Raw genomic sequence first — 13,960 nt, 5'->3', positions numbered from 1 at the left:
GACCAATGATGACAGTGAGATATTTGTCACAGTCACGACTAGGTGACTCTAGGCACCTGAGATCCAAAAGAAAAAAAAGCAATTTTAACAGCTTAGCAAAAGAAATAAATTGCAGATTAAGAATTTAAAAATACACTGAATTCAGTACTTTGTGACCACCTAGAGGGGTGGGATAGGGAGGGTGGAAGGGAGACGCAAGAGGGAGGAGATATGGGGATGTATGTATATGTATAGCTGATTCACTTTGTTGTAAGGCAGAAACTAGCACACCATTGTAAAGCGATTATACTACAGTAAAGATGTTAAAAAAAAAAAAAGCAATGGTGTGTTAGTTTCAGGTGTACGGCAGGGTGATTCTGTTATGCATATACAGGTATCTATTCTTTTTCAAATTCTTTAATTGGGAGCTTGGGATTGACATATACACACTACTGTATTTAAAACAGATAACCAACAAGGACCTACTGCACAGGGCACTCTGCTCAGTATTCTGTAATAATCTAAATGGGAAAAGAATTTCAGACTGAAAAAAAAAATACACTGAATTACATTTATAAAGTAAATAGTACTTTAAGTAGAATACATCAAGTTTTAATCCTTCATGGACAGCCCAAGGAAATGGAAATGCATCTTTCAACCTTAAACAGAATGTTAAAAAGTTTGAGCTAGCTCACCTCTTCTTGAATATACTGTAATAAGAAGGGAGATGCTCTTAAATTATCAACAGGAATATTGAAGAAGCCCTGAATTTCCTTCTGGTGTAAATCCATAGTAATAAGATGAGTCAGACCTTTGAAAATAAAGCAGACACAAACACACAAATAGTTTCATAACCAGTTGCACTGTATGAATAAGTACTACATAAAGCAAGATACCATATATAATAAATTACTATTAAAAATTGCTCTCATCAAAAACTCAGCATCTTTATTTCTCAGATTTTTTTTTAGTACAATGAGATTATGAGATAAAAGAAAATATAAATATTGGTCTCTGCCCCCCGGTTCCCAGCACAGAGCTCCTAAAACCCTTGCCATTCCCTCAGTGCTAAGAGCACCAGGGGCATCTCTTATTCTAATATCTGGTCTTTGACCCCACCTCTGACACAGAGCTCCTGAAAGCCTTATGAATTCCTTAGTTATAAGAGTACCAAGAGTATCTTTTGTTCTAATGAGGCGACCCAGGATGGGCTCCGGGATGGGGGCCGGTCACCACGATTTTCAGGCTCCCCACCCCCACTCTCGAGAGGGGGGACGGGCTGGAAATGGAGCTAATGAACGAGCACGCCCTTGTGAGGACACCTCCATAAAGTCCCAACAGCACGGGCTTCAGGGAGCTTCCAGGCGGGGGAACACGGGCATAAGCCCCTCCCCATACCCTGCCCCACGCACCTCTTCCACCCGGATGCCCACCTGGATCCTTTATCATGTCGTTTTATAATAAACCAGTGAACAGTAAGAGAACAGTGATCCCGAGTTCTGTGAGGAGTTCTAGTAAATTAATCGAACCCAAGAGGAGGTCGTGGGAACCTCTGATTTATAGCCAACTGGTCAGCACAGGTGACAACCTGGACTTGCAGTGAGCGTCTGGGGGGGTCAGGGGAGCAGGCACGTGGGACTGAGCCCTTAACCCGTGGGATCTGACGCCATCTCCAGGTACACAGTGTCAGAGTGGAACTGTACGACACCCAGCTGGTACCCTGGAGAATTGCAAGGTGTGGGGAAAACGCCTACACGTTTGGTGACAGAGGTGAAGTGTTCCCTGCGAGGAGTAAAGGAAACTCAGAGGAGGTGGGGAACTGGGTTTCCCCCCTCAGAAGGGAAAGACTGGGTGGCTTTTCTTACACAGAGATGCATGGTTTTCACATCAATTTAAAGTCTTAAAACAGCCAAGGTCATAGCAATGAAGAAATGTCTGATAATTCTATGAGAGTGGATTTCATCTCCCCTAAGTCTTTTCAATAGGCATGACAAAGCCATATTAAGACAAGTATTTGTCTTAATATATTAAGATAAACTGCACAGGCCTGTCTGTAATTCGAAAAAATGAAGAATCTTCATCCCATTGGCTCCTTAAAGGATATTTGAAATGGAAATTTATATATATATAAACATACATATAATTCAACTGGAAAATTTTTTTAAAGCACAACTTGCCCAAATGAACAGGAAAGCGGGCCTGGTGGCACCCCAGGAGCAAGCCTAGGCGGGAAGGGCAGGCCTGCTCCCTCCAGCAGAGTCTCAACTGGGTGTGCTCTTCAGGTTGCTGGGGTTCAGGTTTATTCATTTTTTGTTTTGGTTTTGCCTTCTTTGAAATGCTACAGTAGAAAATTTATTCTGCAGTAAGTGTCTGTGTTAAAATGTAGTGATATGGGGACTTTCATTCTTTTCTCTCTGTGCAAACGCTCTGTGACATATGCCTTCTATAATCATACACACACACACAGGCACACCCGTGCACGCGGGCGCAGACGCGCGCACACACACACACACACACACACAGAGTAACAACTCTGAAGATTATTTAGAAACAAGGAGGAGACACTTAGGATGCTACCTAAAAATGCACAACACAAAATAATTTGTATGGTCTGCAAAGTATGCCAGTGTGTACTGGGAAAGGGAAGAGACGAAAATGAAAGTAGTTGCTGTGTTATTAGAGTTGTTGATTCCAAATGCCTTCTTCCCCGTTAAAAACAACCTAAAATATGATTGTAACTTGTCATTTCAATATTAATTTTTTAAACAAAGAATTTAGGAAAAAATAAGTTGTTCTCATCAGCTTTGTGTTTAGGGAGTTGGGAACAGGAGAGAACTCTCTCTAATTACAAACTAGCCATCTTAAAGCTGTACCACTGTTTCTACTCTGTTCAACATTCTAATTTAGTTAAGACAATGCTTTACAATTTCTCAGGTAAAAATAAAACTCCCAGACCCCCAATAAACCGTCAAATGTCTGCCTTTCTTACCAGCTTTGCACATCATGGAAGCTAGCAGTTTAGAAACAATGGAGCCTCTCTTTCTCATCTTGCACTGTTTGCTGTAAGGAAAGTAGGGGATCACGCCGATGATGCTTTTGGCACAGGAGGTCTTACACGCGTACACCATGATAAGGAGCTCCATGATGGTGGTGTTCACATCCCTGGAACCCAAGGACAGAAACCAGCAAGGAGAAACGTTACATACACGATAACCTCTCTTGGTTCCAACTAAGCGTTAGCCATGTGTCACGCCCGCCTCGACCGAGACAGGCTCTAGACACAAAAAAGAAACCACATCCCTCTCTTCTAGGGCCTCCATCAGTCGCCCCCATGCTGCCTCTCAGCCGATGACCCTACTTCCTTTTCCACTGAGAAAGGCTCTGTCAGAAAAGAGCCCAGGGCCCCCACTGCCACATGCGCGTGCAGCCCCCAAGTCTGCCTGCCCCGAGCCATTAGCCAGAGACGAACTTTCCACACCAAAGTCACTCTAAAATCAGCCCTCCCGTGACGCAGGGATCCCATCCCCCCTGCCCACTGAAGCAGGGCTCCAGCAATCCCCCCGGCCACCCCATCAGTGTGTCACTCTGCCCTGCTCATACCGATGGGCCATTTCTCCCATTAACAGCAGCTCAGGCCACTTTCCCCACTGCCCCATTTCTTGGCTCCCCTGGGCAGCACATCTCAAGACGGTCGTCCACACCTGCTTCCAACTCATCTCTCTCATCCTCTCCCACACACGCTCCGATCCAGGTCACAGATGACCTCCACGTGGCCAAGGCCAACGCTGGGTTCTCACTCCGCCTCTCTCCATCCTCGCCCTGACACACTCCATCACTTCCCCACCGCTCCCCTCCCGCCCCGCTTCGTTTCCTCTGCTGCTTCCTCTCCTCCCCAGCTTCCTGCCCCGACACCTGATCATTTGTCCTCTTCTCCTCTCTCCTCCCTCATCCCTCGCTCGGGCTTCTCATCCAATTTCAGAGCTTTGTAAATGCTGGAGACTCAAATCTATAGCTCCAGCCCAGGCTTCTCAAGTCCAGACTAACAAATTCAGCTGCTTCTTGACAATTCCACTAGAAAGTCTTGCTAAGACATCTCAAAACGTACCCCAAACTGAACTGCTCTTTGACCGGCAAAGCCTGCCTCGTCATAAACCTCTGCTATCTCAGCTGACGGCAGCGCTGCTCCTGCAGTTTACTCAGGACAAAACCCCCAGAGGCATCCTTAACTGCTCTCCTGTCCACAATGACAGCAACCCACCACTCCACTGCTGCCCTGGCGCCGAGCCTCGACCCCCCACAGTGACAGCCCCCCACCCCCCCCGCAGTCCCTCTGCAGCCCACCCTCTGCACAGCATCCAGCTGGAGCTTAAAGTCCAAGTCAGATCATGCACTCTGCTCAGGAGCCAGCGATGGTTTCCCGCAGACGCCAAGGCCCTGCAACAGCTCCCGAGGCCCCTTCAGGGTCTGGCGCCCGCAGCTCTGCCCTGCACTCCTCCTCCGTGCCCTCCCCTCATGCCAGTCCTCACGCCCACCCGAGGGCCTTCGCCTCAGGGCACCCTGCCCCGCCTGGAGTGCCCTCGTCGCCAGCTGGTACCTTCTTGCAGTGTTTGTCAGATGTCACCCCCCCAGCCTGCCCTCTCTCCATCCTTTACCACCGTCACGTCCGACTCCTTGCCAGGCTGTTGTGGTTTGGTCTATTTATTCATTATGTTACCTGCATGTCCTAGAACACAGGCTCCATGAGGACAAAGGATCTGTGAACTATTTTAATCCTTCGCGCATCTCACACACCTGTAACAGTGGCTGGCACATAACAGACATTCAGTAAATGTCTGTGAATGAGCGACTGCGTGCGAGAGTGAGGGAAACATGGAACGTCTGGGTGAGTAGGTTCTCTGTTGATACCAAACAACAAGCCTGACATGGGAGGAGTTAAAGTCACCTTTCAGAAAGCATTCTGTGTGGGGGGTAAGAGTAGGGGAACCAACAGCAGATGTAAAGTTACACCAAGGTCCCAAACTATACTCCCAGGAACACCATTTTTCTGTGAACTGGTACAAGGCTTTCCATCACTAAATTCAAATAATAACTTGTCTGAATTACAGGAAAAGTTAAGTTAATGAACAGAATTTTCTTAATTTAAAATTTTTCTTATACTTTTAGTGCCTACCACCAGTCTACACTAAGACAAGGTACAAGGTGTATCTGACGACACCAAATCTCAGTGTTAACTGTTTCTTAAAGAACACAATATCTAAGCTTTCTGCAACCTGGACAAGACAAGCCTATCGCACAGTCTGGAGCACTCCAAAATGAGGCATGTATAGAAAATTAAGGGAATGGTTTTTTGTTTTGCGGTACGCGGGCCTCTCACTGTTGTGGCCTCTCCCGTCGCGGAGCACAGGCTCCGGACGTGCAGGCTCAGCGGCCATGGCTCATGGGCCCAGCCGCTCCACGGCATGTGGGATCTTCCCGGATCGGGGCACGAACCCGTGTACCCTGCATTGGCAGGCGGACTCTCAACCACTGCGCCACCAGGGAAGCCAAGGGAATGGTTTTGGCTAGAGGAATAAGAAACTGACGAGAGGCAGGGCCAGAATGAAAAGAGTATCGAAATGTCCAAAAATAAATGTAAAGGAAGGAATGAATGAATGAATGGAAAGAAATGGAAGGTATAAAGTACTGCAAACACCCAGGAGCCAGAAGGAAGTCAGCTGTTCTGCGCTCTGCACTTTTCCCTCCCTGATGAGGGCGTGGGCATGGAGAGCGCTCTACCAGCCTGGCGTCTGGCCCGGGAAAGAGAGTGGCAGCAGGGGCAGCACGAACTCTCATCCCCACAGCCCAGCCCTGCTGAGGGCCCTAAGCGGAGGGAAGACATGAAGCCAGGGCCCCGCCGCAAAGGCCCCGCCGCAAAGGCCCGCACACTTGCGCTCCAGGACGATGGGATGCAGTGACAGGTCACCTTCGGCTCCTCCTGCCAGAGGAGTCAGGTGGCTTCGAGATTTCATCCCCATGAACCAAAGACCAGGACAGAGATGTTCAAACTTTAGGTGAAAGGTCATGTGTTCCAAGTCTAAATTCTCCCAAAGTTTGGCTCGTCTTCACTTTCTTTGGTATTTGCTTTACATGTAACCACAAATTTTGCTTGCGGCAATTTTTGGAATCTCTAGGCTAAAAACTGTTGCACTACACAAACCGATTTCTAGACATTATTAAAAATTGTACTGAGTTAAAAATTTCATCTATAGAGGCCTTGAGGGACACCTGTGGACAGAGTGGCATTTAATCAAAGAGTGGTGCAGACACCCTCGCTGCACTGAATCTTCTATCCCCAGCGTACACATTTGTGACCTTGACAATTTCCAGAACACGCGGCTATCAAATGTCACAGGAGACAGGAACACACATGCCTTCAACACACCGTCTATCTTCTCAGCTCCTTTAATTTATGCAACAGGACAGTACATTTAACTTATCTGCAGGAAAAGCTTTAAGAACCCCAAGTAAGCAAATTCCTCTCCTCTCGCCTGTTTTCTTTTTTGGAACTAGAAGAGCTTCCCTACAAATTTTATGAAATTCCGGCTACTGAGAGCAAACGTAATGGGCTCTCTTATCGTTAAGCGCCTCCATCCCAAAACTTGGTTATTCCCACCCTTGAGAACACTGAAAGAACACAAAAAAAGTCAGCAGCTATGTCAGAAAAATTAGCAGAGTGAGATCATGGCAATTTTAAAACAATCGTACTTCTCCCTGTCTAGGCAACTCTCATTATTCTAAACATTCGTGCCCAAACAGAGACCAGAAAGCAACATTTCTGTTGGATAAGTTACTCACTTTGAAACAGTTTGGATGATGAAAACATCTTTCCCCCTCACAGACTCTTGAATTTGTACTCTTGTTTCTGGCAGGAGAAGGGGAAAAGAGAAGGGTGAACAAGGCACATAACTTTAAAAAACACACAAAAAAACCCCTGCAGCATTCCCCAATACTGTAAAGTATGGAAACTGGAACTGTTTCAACACTCACTAGGTTTTCAGTTCTATGAAGGATAACGAACACAGTTCGATTAATCACACCTTTTAAACATGTTAAGTTATACGACATGCTTAAGAAGGAATCACACTTGTCACTTAAAACAAGAAAATATCCCCTCCTCACTTCCTATACATAAACAGCGAGTGCTGGGGCTGCTCTGAGCCCCGTATCCTTACAGGAAATGATAGACTCATTCATTCAACCAGCAACAATTAAGAACCTATTAGGCACAAACGTTAGAATAACATTGTGAAAGTAAAGATAAATAAGGCCCAGTATCCCTACTCTCAAAAAACTTGTGATCAGCCACAAGGAAACAATTAGACAAATCCAGAGTGGGAGATTCCACAAGACAAACTCTTCAAAAAGTCAGTGCTGTGGGGGAAAAAAAGAAAAGGTGAAGGGACTGCCCTAGTCTAGAAGAGAATAAAGAGGTATAAAAAACACCTCACTTGGGCTTCCCTGGTGGCGCAGTGGTTGGGAGTCCGCCTGCCGATGCGAGGGACACAGGTTCATGCCCCGGTCCGGGAAGATCCCACATGCCGCGAAGCAGCTGGGCCCGTGAGCCATGGCCACTGAGCCTGCGCGTCCAGAGCCTGTACTCCGCAACGGGAGAGGCCACAGCAGTGGGAGGCCCGCGTTCAGCAAAAACAAACAAACAACAAAAAAAAAAACCAAAAAAAAAACACCTCACTTGAACCAAGAATCCTGGTTTAAAAAACAAACAAAAGGGACTTCCCTGGTGGCTCAGTGGTTAAGAATCCGCCTGCCAATGCAGGGGACACGCGTTCGAGCCCTGGTCCAGGAAGATCCCACATGCCGTGGAGCAACTAAGCCCGTGCGCCACAACTACTGAGCCTGCACTCTAGAACCTGCAAGCCACAACTACTGAGCCCACATGCCACAACTACTGAGCCTGTGCTTCTACAGCCTGCAAGCCACAACTACTGAGCCCATGTGCCTAGAGCCTGTGCTCCGCAACAAGAGAAGAGAAGCCACCGCAGTGAGAAGCCTGTGCACCGCAACAAAGACCCCACGCAGCCAAAAATAAAAAAACAAATAAATTTATAAAAACAAAAACCAGCTAGGACAACTAGGAAAATTAGAACGTACATTAGCTATTAGATGATAGAGAATTATCATTAATCTCTTTAATGTGACAATGGTAGCGTATCTACATGGGAGAAAGTCCTCCTTAGGAGACACATGGTCAAGTATTCAGGGGTTAAGTGTCAATGTCTGCAACTCAGTTCCAAATGGTCCCACAAACACACATTCATACAGCAAAGTGTCACCTGCTGAATCTGGGTGGTACTCATTCATATGGGTATTCATGGCACTACTCTTTCACATTTTTTATAGGTTTGAACATTTTCATTAGAAACGTTGGAAAAAATAGAGTACATGTTTACAAAAAAGTGTGGTACCATGGAAACAAAATGAGCTTTAGAAACAGGGAGATTGAGCTTTGAATCCCGACTCTGTTCCCGCTGGGGCCTTGATCCTAACGTCACCCCTGAACTCAGTTCCTCAGTACCTGGTAATGGTAAGGACTCTAGAGACGTTAGCTCCCTGCTTCCTTCCCCTCGTTCATGAACCCAGAGGGTGGACAGGCTCCTCCTGAGTCTTCCGCCACCAGCCTCCCTCAGCCCCCCTTCTACACTAGACAAAGGACTTCATCCAATTCCTTTAGCAGCAAAATCTTCTCCAAACTCCCTGTATATTTCCCTCAATTATACTTTTTTCCCACTGAAGCCACATGGGGGGTATTGGGAGACAGGGAAGAGGAGGCAGTAATGGAGAAATAAATAGGGGAAGAGCAAATTTGTGCCTCTTCATCTAAGTGTCTTATAAATTCTCTAATATTTAAGTATTAGACAAAATCCTGCAGTGGAAAAGGAGAGGGAACCAGTGTTTACTGAGTGCCTACTATGTGCCAAAAACTGTGTTAGGCACACAAATTATCCCACTTAATCCTCAGAACAGCCCGAATTATTTGCAGTTTAGACAGCTAAAATAACTTGCCAAGGAGAAGTTTTCTGACTCTCACACCTATGCAGGTCATCTGTCGCTCCTGCTAGAATAACTTCAAACATCCGCCATTTCTACAGAAAGTACAAAGGCTAAATAACATGTGATTTTCACAACTTGAGGTGTTTATACAACATCATAAATCAGTTAGCAAAAAGCACTTCCTGACATGACATCATGGAGTCTAGCCCAAGGCAGTGCAGGTTGGGGAAAAGAACACCCACCGCCTGATACTGTGGCTACACAAGGCATACGCCCCCCGGCTAAGGGGACGGATTCAACCAAGCGCTGTGCTAATGCTTCCTTCAGGTGAACAGCTTGTTCACGCACCCACGCAGTTGTTATCGGATGATGTCTAAGGACTAGACTTTAAGCCCCCAGATGTGACTGCCCCAGAATTCCCTATCGAGCTGGTATTAGTGGGAACACCGCACTCGCCCACCTTGCCTGCCTGTCTTCCTGCTGGCAGAACTAACTGGACACTGAGGCCGACTGTTTCAGCTACGGAGGATGGGGGACTGGGCCAGCACGGCATGTACCACAAAAAGGCCACCGTCACGAAAGCACAGGATCACTCACCTCTGTCAGGCTCCTGGTAAACTTGCACTTTGCCCATCTCCACCCCCAGCCGCCTAGAGAAGAGAAAGACGGAAAACGCTGAAAAAGTAATAGAACAGATGCAACAGCTTTACTATTAAGGATGATTTAGAAATAGATAAAAATAAAACAAATTTTTAAAAATAGAGGTATTCCTATTACGAGATTTAAAGTGGACGTAGAATTGTTCGGTCACCTAACCCATCACATCCCCACCCTATGCCAACCCAAGAAGGCCTCTCAACACTGTCCTGGTTCTCCAGGGTCCTGGGCTCCCTGCCCTCCAGCCACATTCCTGCTGTTCCCTCTGCCTGGAGGGCTCTGCCCAGCCCTTCACTTGTACCTATTCAGGTTTCTCAATTCACATTCCATCCCCAGGGTTTAAAGGCACGTGAGCACGAAGACAGAACAACCTGCCCTTGCCTCTCCGTTCTCCCCGCTTTACCACCATCGGAAGTGACCTTGTTTGTTTGTTTGGCTGACTCACTTCTTGCCTGGCCCCTCTACTAAAGAAGGGAGGGTTCTGACTGGCTTCTTCACTGTTACTCCCCAGTATCTAGATCAAGGTCTGGTACACAGTAGGGGTTCAATATTTATTTAATAAATAACTAAAATTATACTGAACTGTAATCTATAAAGTACCTTCATATAGTATATACCCTTCATTGTTCTTTATACTCAAATAATTCTATACATATGTAGCACCTAACACAATCTCTGGCACTCAGGAGTCACTCAGTAAATGTCTGCTGAAAGAACGTGTAGGAGTGACAACAGTTTACAAGAAGGTGAGCCTTCAATACCCAGATGATGAGCAGATTAACTATAAAAGATCTGCTTTCAAATTTAACCATCAGTGCCGACCCGCTTATCAAATGTAGAACACCACGTAAGGAGTACAGGTTTTAACACTATGATTATACTCACTCAGCGATTTTCTTTGAAAGCTCCATACATGATGAATTAGAATTTGCCGAAAACAACACCAGACCCCCTTTGGTTATGTTCATCTTGGCTTCTGATTCAGGTGGCGCCACACAAAACATCAAAACCTTCCTGGTTTTCCAATTCTCAGAGCCTGGAAAGATACAAAATATATTAAGAACTGTCATGTGATATGAAATACACCTGAAAATTTTTTAATAGCAAGTGACTTAAGCTGAAGGAAATTAGTTTTTACCATGATGGAGTCTTTTATATTAAACATGTACATAGACAAATAGAAAGTCTATTGAGTTTTAGGGTCCCAAATTTATGGAAAGATGCTATCACATGACTCAATTATTTTCATGACCACTGGGAATAAATGATAAACTTACAAGAAAGGTGGAGCTGAAGAGCTCAGTGTTTTACTGTTTGTTGCTTAAAGTCAATTACGACAACCTCCTTTTAGTCTCTGACAACAAAATTCCTCCTGGATTAACACACAGAAAAATGGCAAAGCCATTAGCAAGGACAAAGACTGACTGATCCTTAAACAATGAATAAAAAACCCGTCCATGCCCAGCTTTCCTTGTAATGCCTGTTCACCATGAAACCTCCCCCTGGCCTTGCAGCTGCCCCAGGTCCTGTCTAAGCCTGACCTTGTCATCTGCATTTTTCCTCAACTGGAACACAAGGTTGACCAGGTAACAATAACCTTGAAGGAAAGTGACTCAGCCATGCAACTGACCAGCAGCAGGGAACAGACAGAAAGAGCCTGGCCTGGGCTTCCCTGGTGGCGCAGTGGTTGAGAGTCCGCCTGCCGATGCAGGGGACACGGGTTCGTGCCCCGGTCCGGGAAGATCCCACATGCCGCGGAGCGGCTGGGCCCGTGAGCCATGGCCGCTGAGCCTGCGCGTCCGGAGCCTGTGCTCCGCAACGGGAGAGGCCACAACAGTGAGAGGCCCGCGTACCACAAAAAAAAAAAAAGAAAGAGCGAGCCTGTCCTACAGGTCATCAGAACCCTCCATGCTCTCCTCCTCCTCTGGGCACTCTCTGGGCTGAGTGTCCTTATGGAGAAAGGCAGGCACGGGTTAGATGCAGGAGCAACAATCTACTAGGCCTTCGGGGACGGAGGCGCCTTCCCAGCAAGCCCACTGCATTTCCCCAGTCATATGTTTACGTGGGTGGCTCTGGGAAGGCTGGTGGACAGGAGCAAAAGGCTGAAGCCAATTATCTTATTTGTTATTCTTAACTTTTTTTTTTTTTTTTTTTTTTGCGGTACGCGGGCCTCTCCCGTTGCGGAGCACAGGCTCCTGACGCGCAGGCTCAGCGGCCATGGCTCACGGGCCCAGCCGCTCCACGGCATGTGGGATCCTCCCGGACCGGGGCACGAAGCCGTGTCCCCTGCATCGGCAGGCGGACTCCCAACCACTGCGCCACCAGGGAAGCCCCTATTCTTAACTTTTAATTACACAATAAACAAATACATTCTCCTTGTAAAAAAAAACTGAAACATGAGAGTTTAGGCTAATGTCACTAGCTCCGATCCCAGGCTCCTTCCCACCCACGTCCTTGGACCTAACAGTTCTTATTATTAGTTTGAAAGAGACACCATCAGGCTGTTACACGTTCACACATGTGATCCCCATAAAAAATACATATAAAAAATCATTTCTAACATAAAAAGGGATCATCGTACAAATCTACTTATAATCTGCTTTTTAAAAAAGCAATATATTTTAAGATCCCAGGTAGAAAGTATAGACCCATCATGTCCTTTTTAACTGCTGCCAGTGTTCCCTGGTGCAGGCACGCCACACTCAGCAGGTCACCAACCCAAAGAGGCCTCCTTATGCGTGTGTGTGTCTCTCTCTGCAGTAACCACCAGTGGGGGCCAGTGGGTCACTCACGGTCCCCCAACGCAGGCTAGGAGAGCACATTTCCTCCTCAGAGGCATCGCTCCACGGGAAACACAGGCCACCCCAATGCACTTGACCTAAGGCCTATGAATTACAAACAGAAATGTATGAACAGCTGGCCAAAGCCCTAAGGAGACCAAGAAGGACCACTGGTGTGTACCGTGGAAAGTGGCTTTGGAGCAGGGATCGGCAAAGTACAGCCCACGGGCCAAAACAGGTTATTTCTGTAAATAAAACTGTACTGGAACACAGCCATGCTCACTGGAACACAGCCATGCTCACTGTCAACAAGCTGTCTGTGGATGCAGTGGTAGAGTTAAGTATGGGCTGCAAAGCCTAAAATATTACCTGGCCCTCTACAGAAAAAGTGTGCCGAGCCAGCTTTACAGCATAGCGTGGGGCAGGGTGACTGGTGCAAAGGAAAGAAATAATATTTAACCATCAACACTCAGAATCGGAGGAGATCCTAGGGGTCTTCTAACACCACCTCTCAACTCTTCTACGCCTGTGTTTAGGAACAGAGTCTGGAAACGGAAACCACAACAAAAATAAAACTCATTCTCCTGTAGTTATGAATACAGGCTTTGGAGTCAAACCCAGGTTTGCATCTCAGCTCCTACTTCCCCTTAACTCACTGTGAGGCCTCGCATAAATTAGTCACTCTCAGCTTCCGCCCCCTCATCCATGCAACTGCGAATACTGACCTTCCAGGGCCACCGTACGGCACTTAACACACTGCCCCACATACAGGACACGCACGGTAAACGGAAGCTCTGGTGAGTCAACTCGTTAATACTTTGGTTATCTACCGAACGAGGACATAATATGCACGGGATGGCCACTTTTCTACATCCCCTAACCTTCAAATTAAGAAGCTTCTTAAAGGACAACAGTGTTCTTGAGAGGACGTTCTTGAGAGGACACTGAGAATCAAACTGAGGGGAAGGAAGAGATCTTGGAAGTAACTCAGTCCATCTCTAGGACTCCTACCAAGGAGCCACTCCAGATACCTGAACAGCCCCGGGCCTGATGCCCACATCCTGAGGGTCCAGCCTTAGAACACGCAGATTCCTCTCCCAGCAGTCCCCCCATCCTGAGCCTTGTCCTTTCTTTGAAGATTTACAGGAAACCCCAAATTCCTTCTCCCCAGGGCAGTCCTTGACCTGCCTCTGTGTATTCTCTTTTCCTGGGACCTTTCATTAATGGTCATGGTTTAAATGTCCTTCATCACTGACTATGGTCTCTAGGGTTTCAGTCTCCAGATACCAGGTTTCAATAATGGAAACCTAACCTAAGCCCTCAAAATGGCACAGGCTGGGAGTCCCTTTGGAAACAGTCATCAGTATAGTCATGTTCTGTGACTACCCATCTCACAAGTCGGTCAAACAATAAAACTAGTTGCTAGTTTTAGTTCTCCTTTTCCTATTGGAAATTCAAGTTGTGCTCTTTACCAAGCTTTAAGAAAAGAGTTTTAA

The 13,960-nt window shown here is 46.6% G+C and overlaps 1 protein-coding gene across 8 annotated transcripts in view; it reads right to left on the bottom strand.

Annotated features, from left to right (window-relative positions):
- Positions 1 to 13,960, bottom strand: part of PRPSAP2 (phosphoribosyl pyrophosphate synthetase associated protein 2) — a 39,108-nt gene that overhangs the window by 23,179 nt on the left and 1,969 nt on the right. For 6 of the 8 annotated variants that reach the window (XR_016388828.1, XM_089900230.1, XM_089900229.1 and 3 more), the window contains 6 exons: positions 10,962 to 11,056; positions 10,570 to 10,720; positions 9,625 to 9,677; positions 6,814 to 6,880; positions 2,969 to 3,141; positions 675 to 790 (listed from right to left, as the gene is read on the bottom strand). Coding sequence is in view for 7 of the 8 variants with exons in the window: in XM_089900230.1 (XP_089756356.1) it covers positions 675 to 790; positions 2,969 to 3,141; positions 6,814 to 6,880; positions 9,625 to 9,677; positions 10,570 to 10,688 (528 nt within the window). In the remaining variant the exon portion in view is untranslated. Of the gene's footprint in view, positions 1 to 674; positions 791 to 2,968; positions 3,142 to 3,579; positions 4,227 to 6,813; positions 6,881 to 9,624; positions 9,703 to 10,569; positions 10,721 to 10,961; positions 11,057 to 13,960 lie in introns of those variants that run through there. The other 2 variants (XM_022560818.2, XM_022560816.3) reach the window with 2 other exon arrangements.

The sequence above is a fragment of the Delphinapterus leucas genome, chromosome 19 (genome assembly GCF_059928025.1).
Source record: "Delphinapterus leucas isolate spDelLeu-1000000601 "Yukka" chromosome 19, BTC_Dleu_Yukka2, whole genome shotgun sequence".
NCBI lineage: Eukaryota > Metazoa > Chordata > Mammalia > Artiodactyla > Monodontidae > Delphinapterus > Delphinapterus leucas.
Note: the sequence above shows the minus strand (reverse complement) of the source record. Positions and strands in the feature narration are given on the sequence as shown.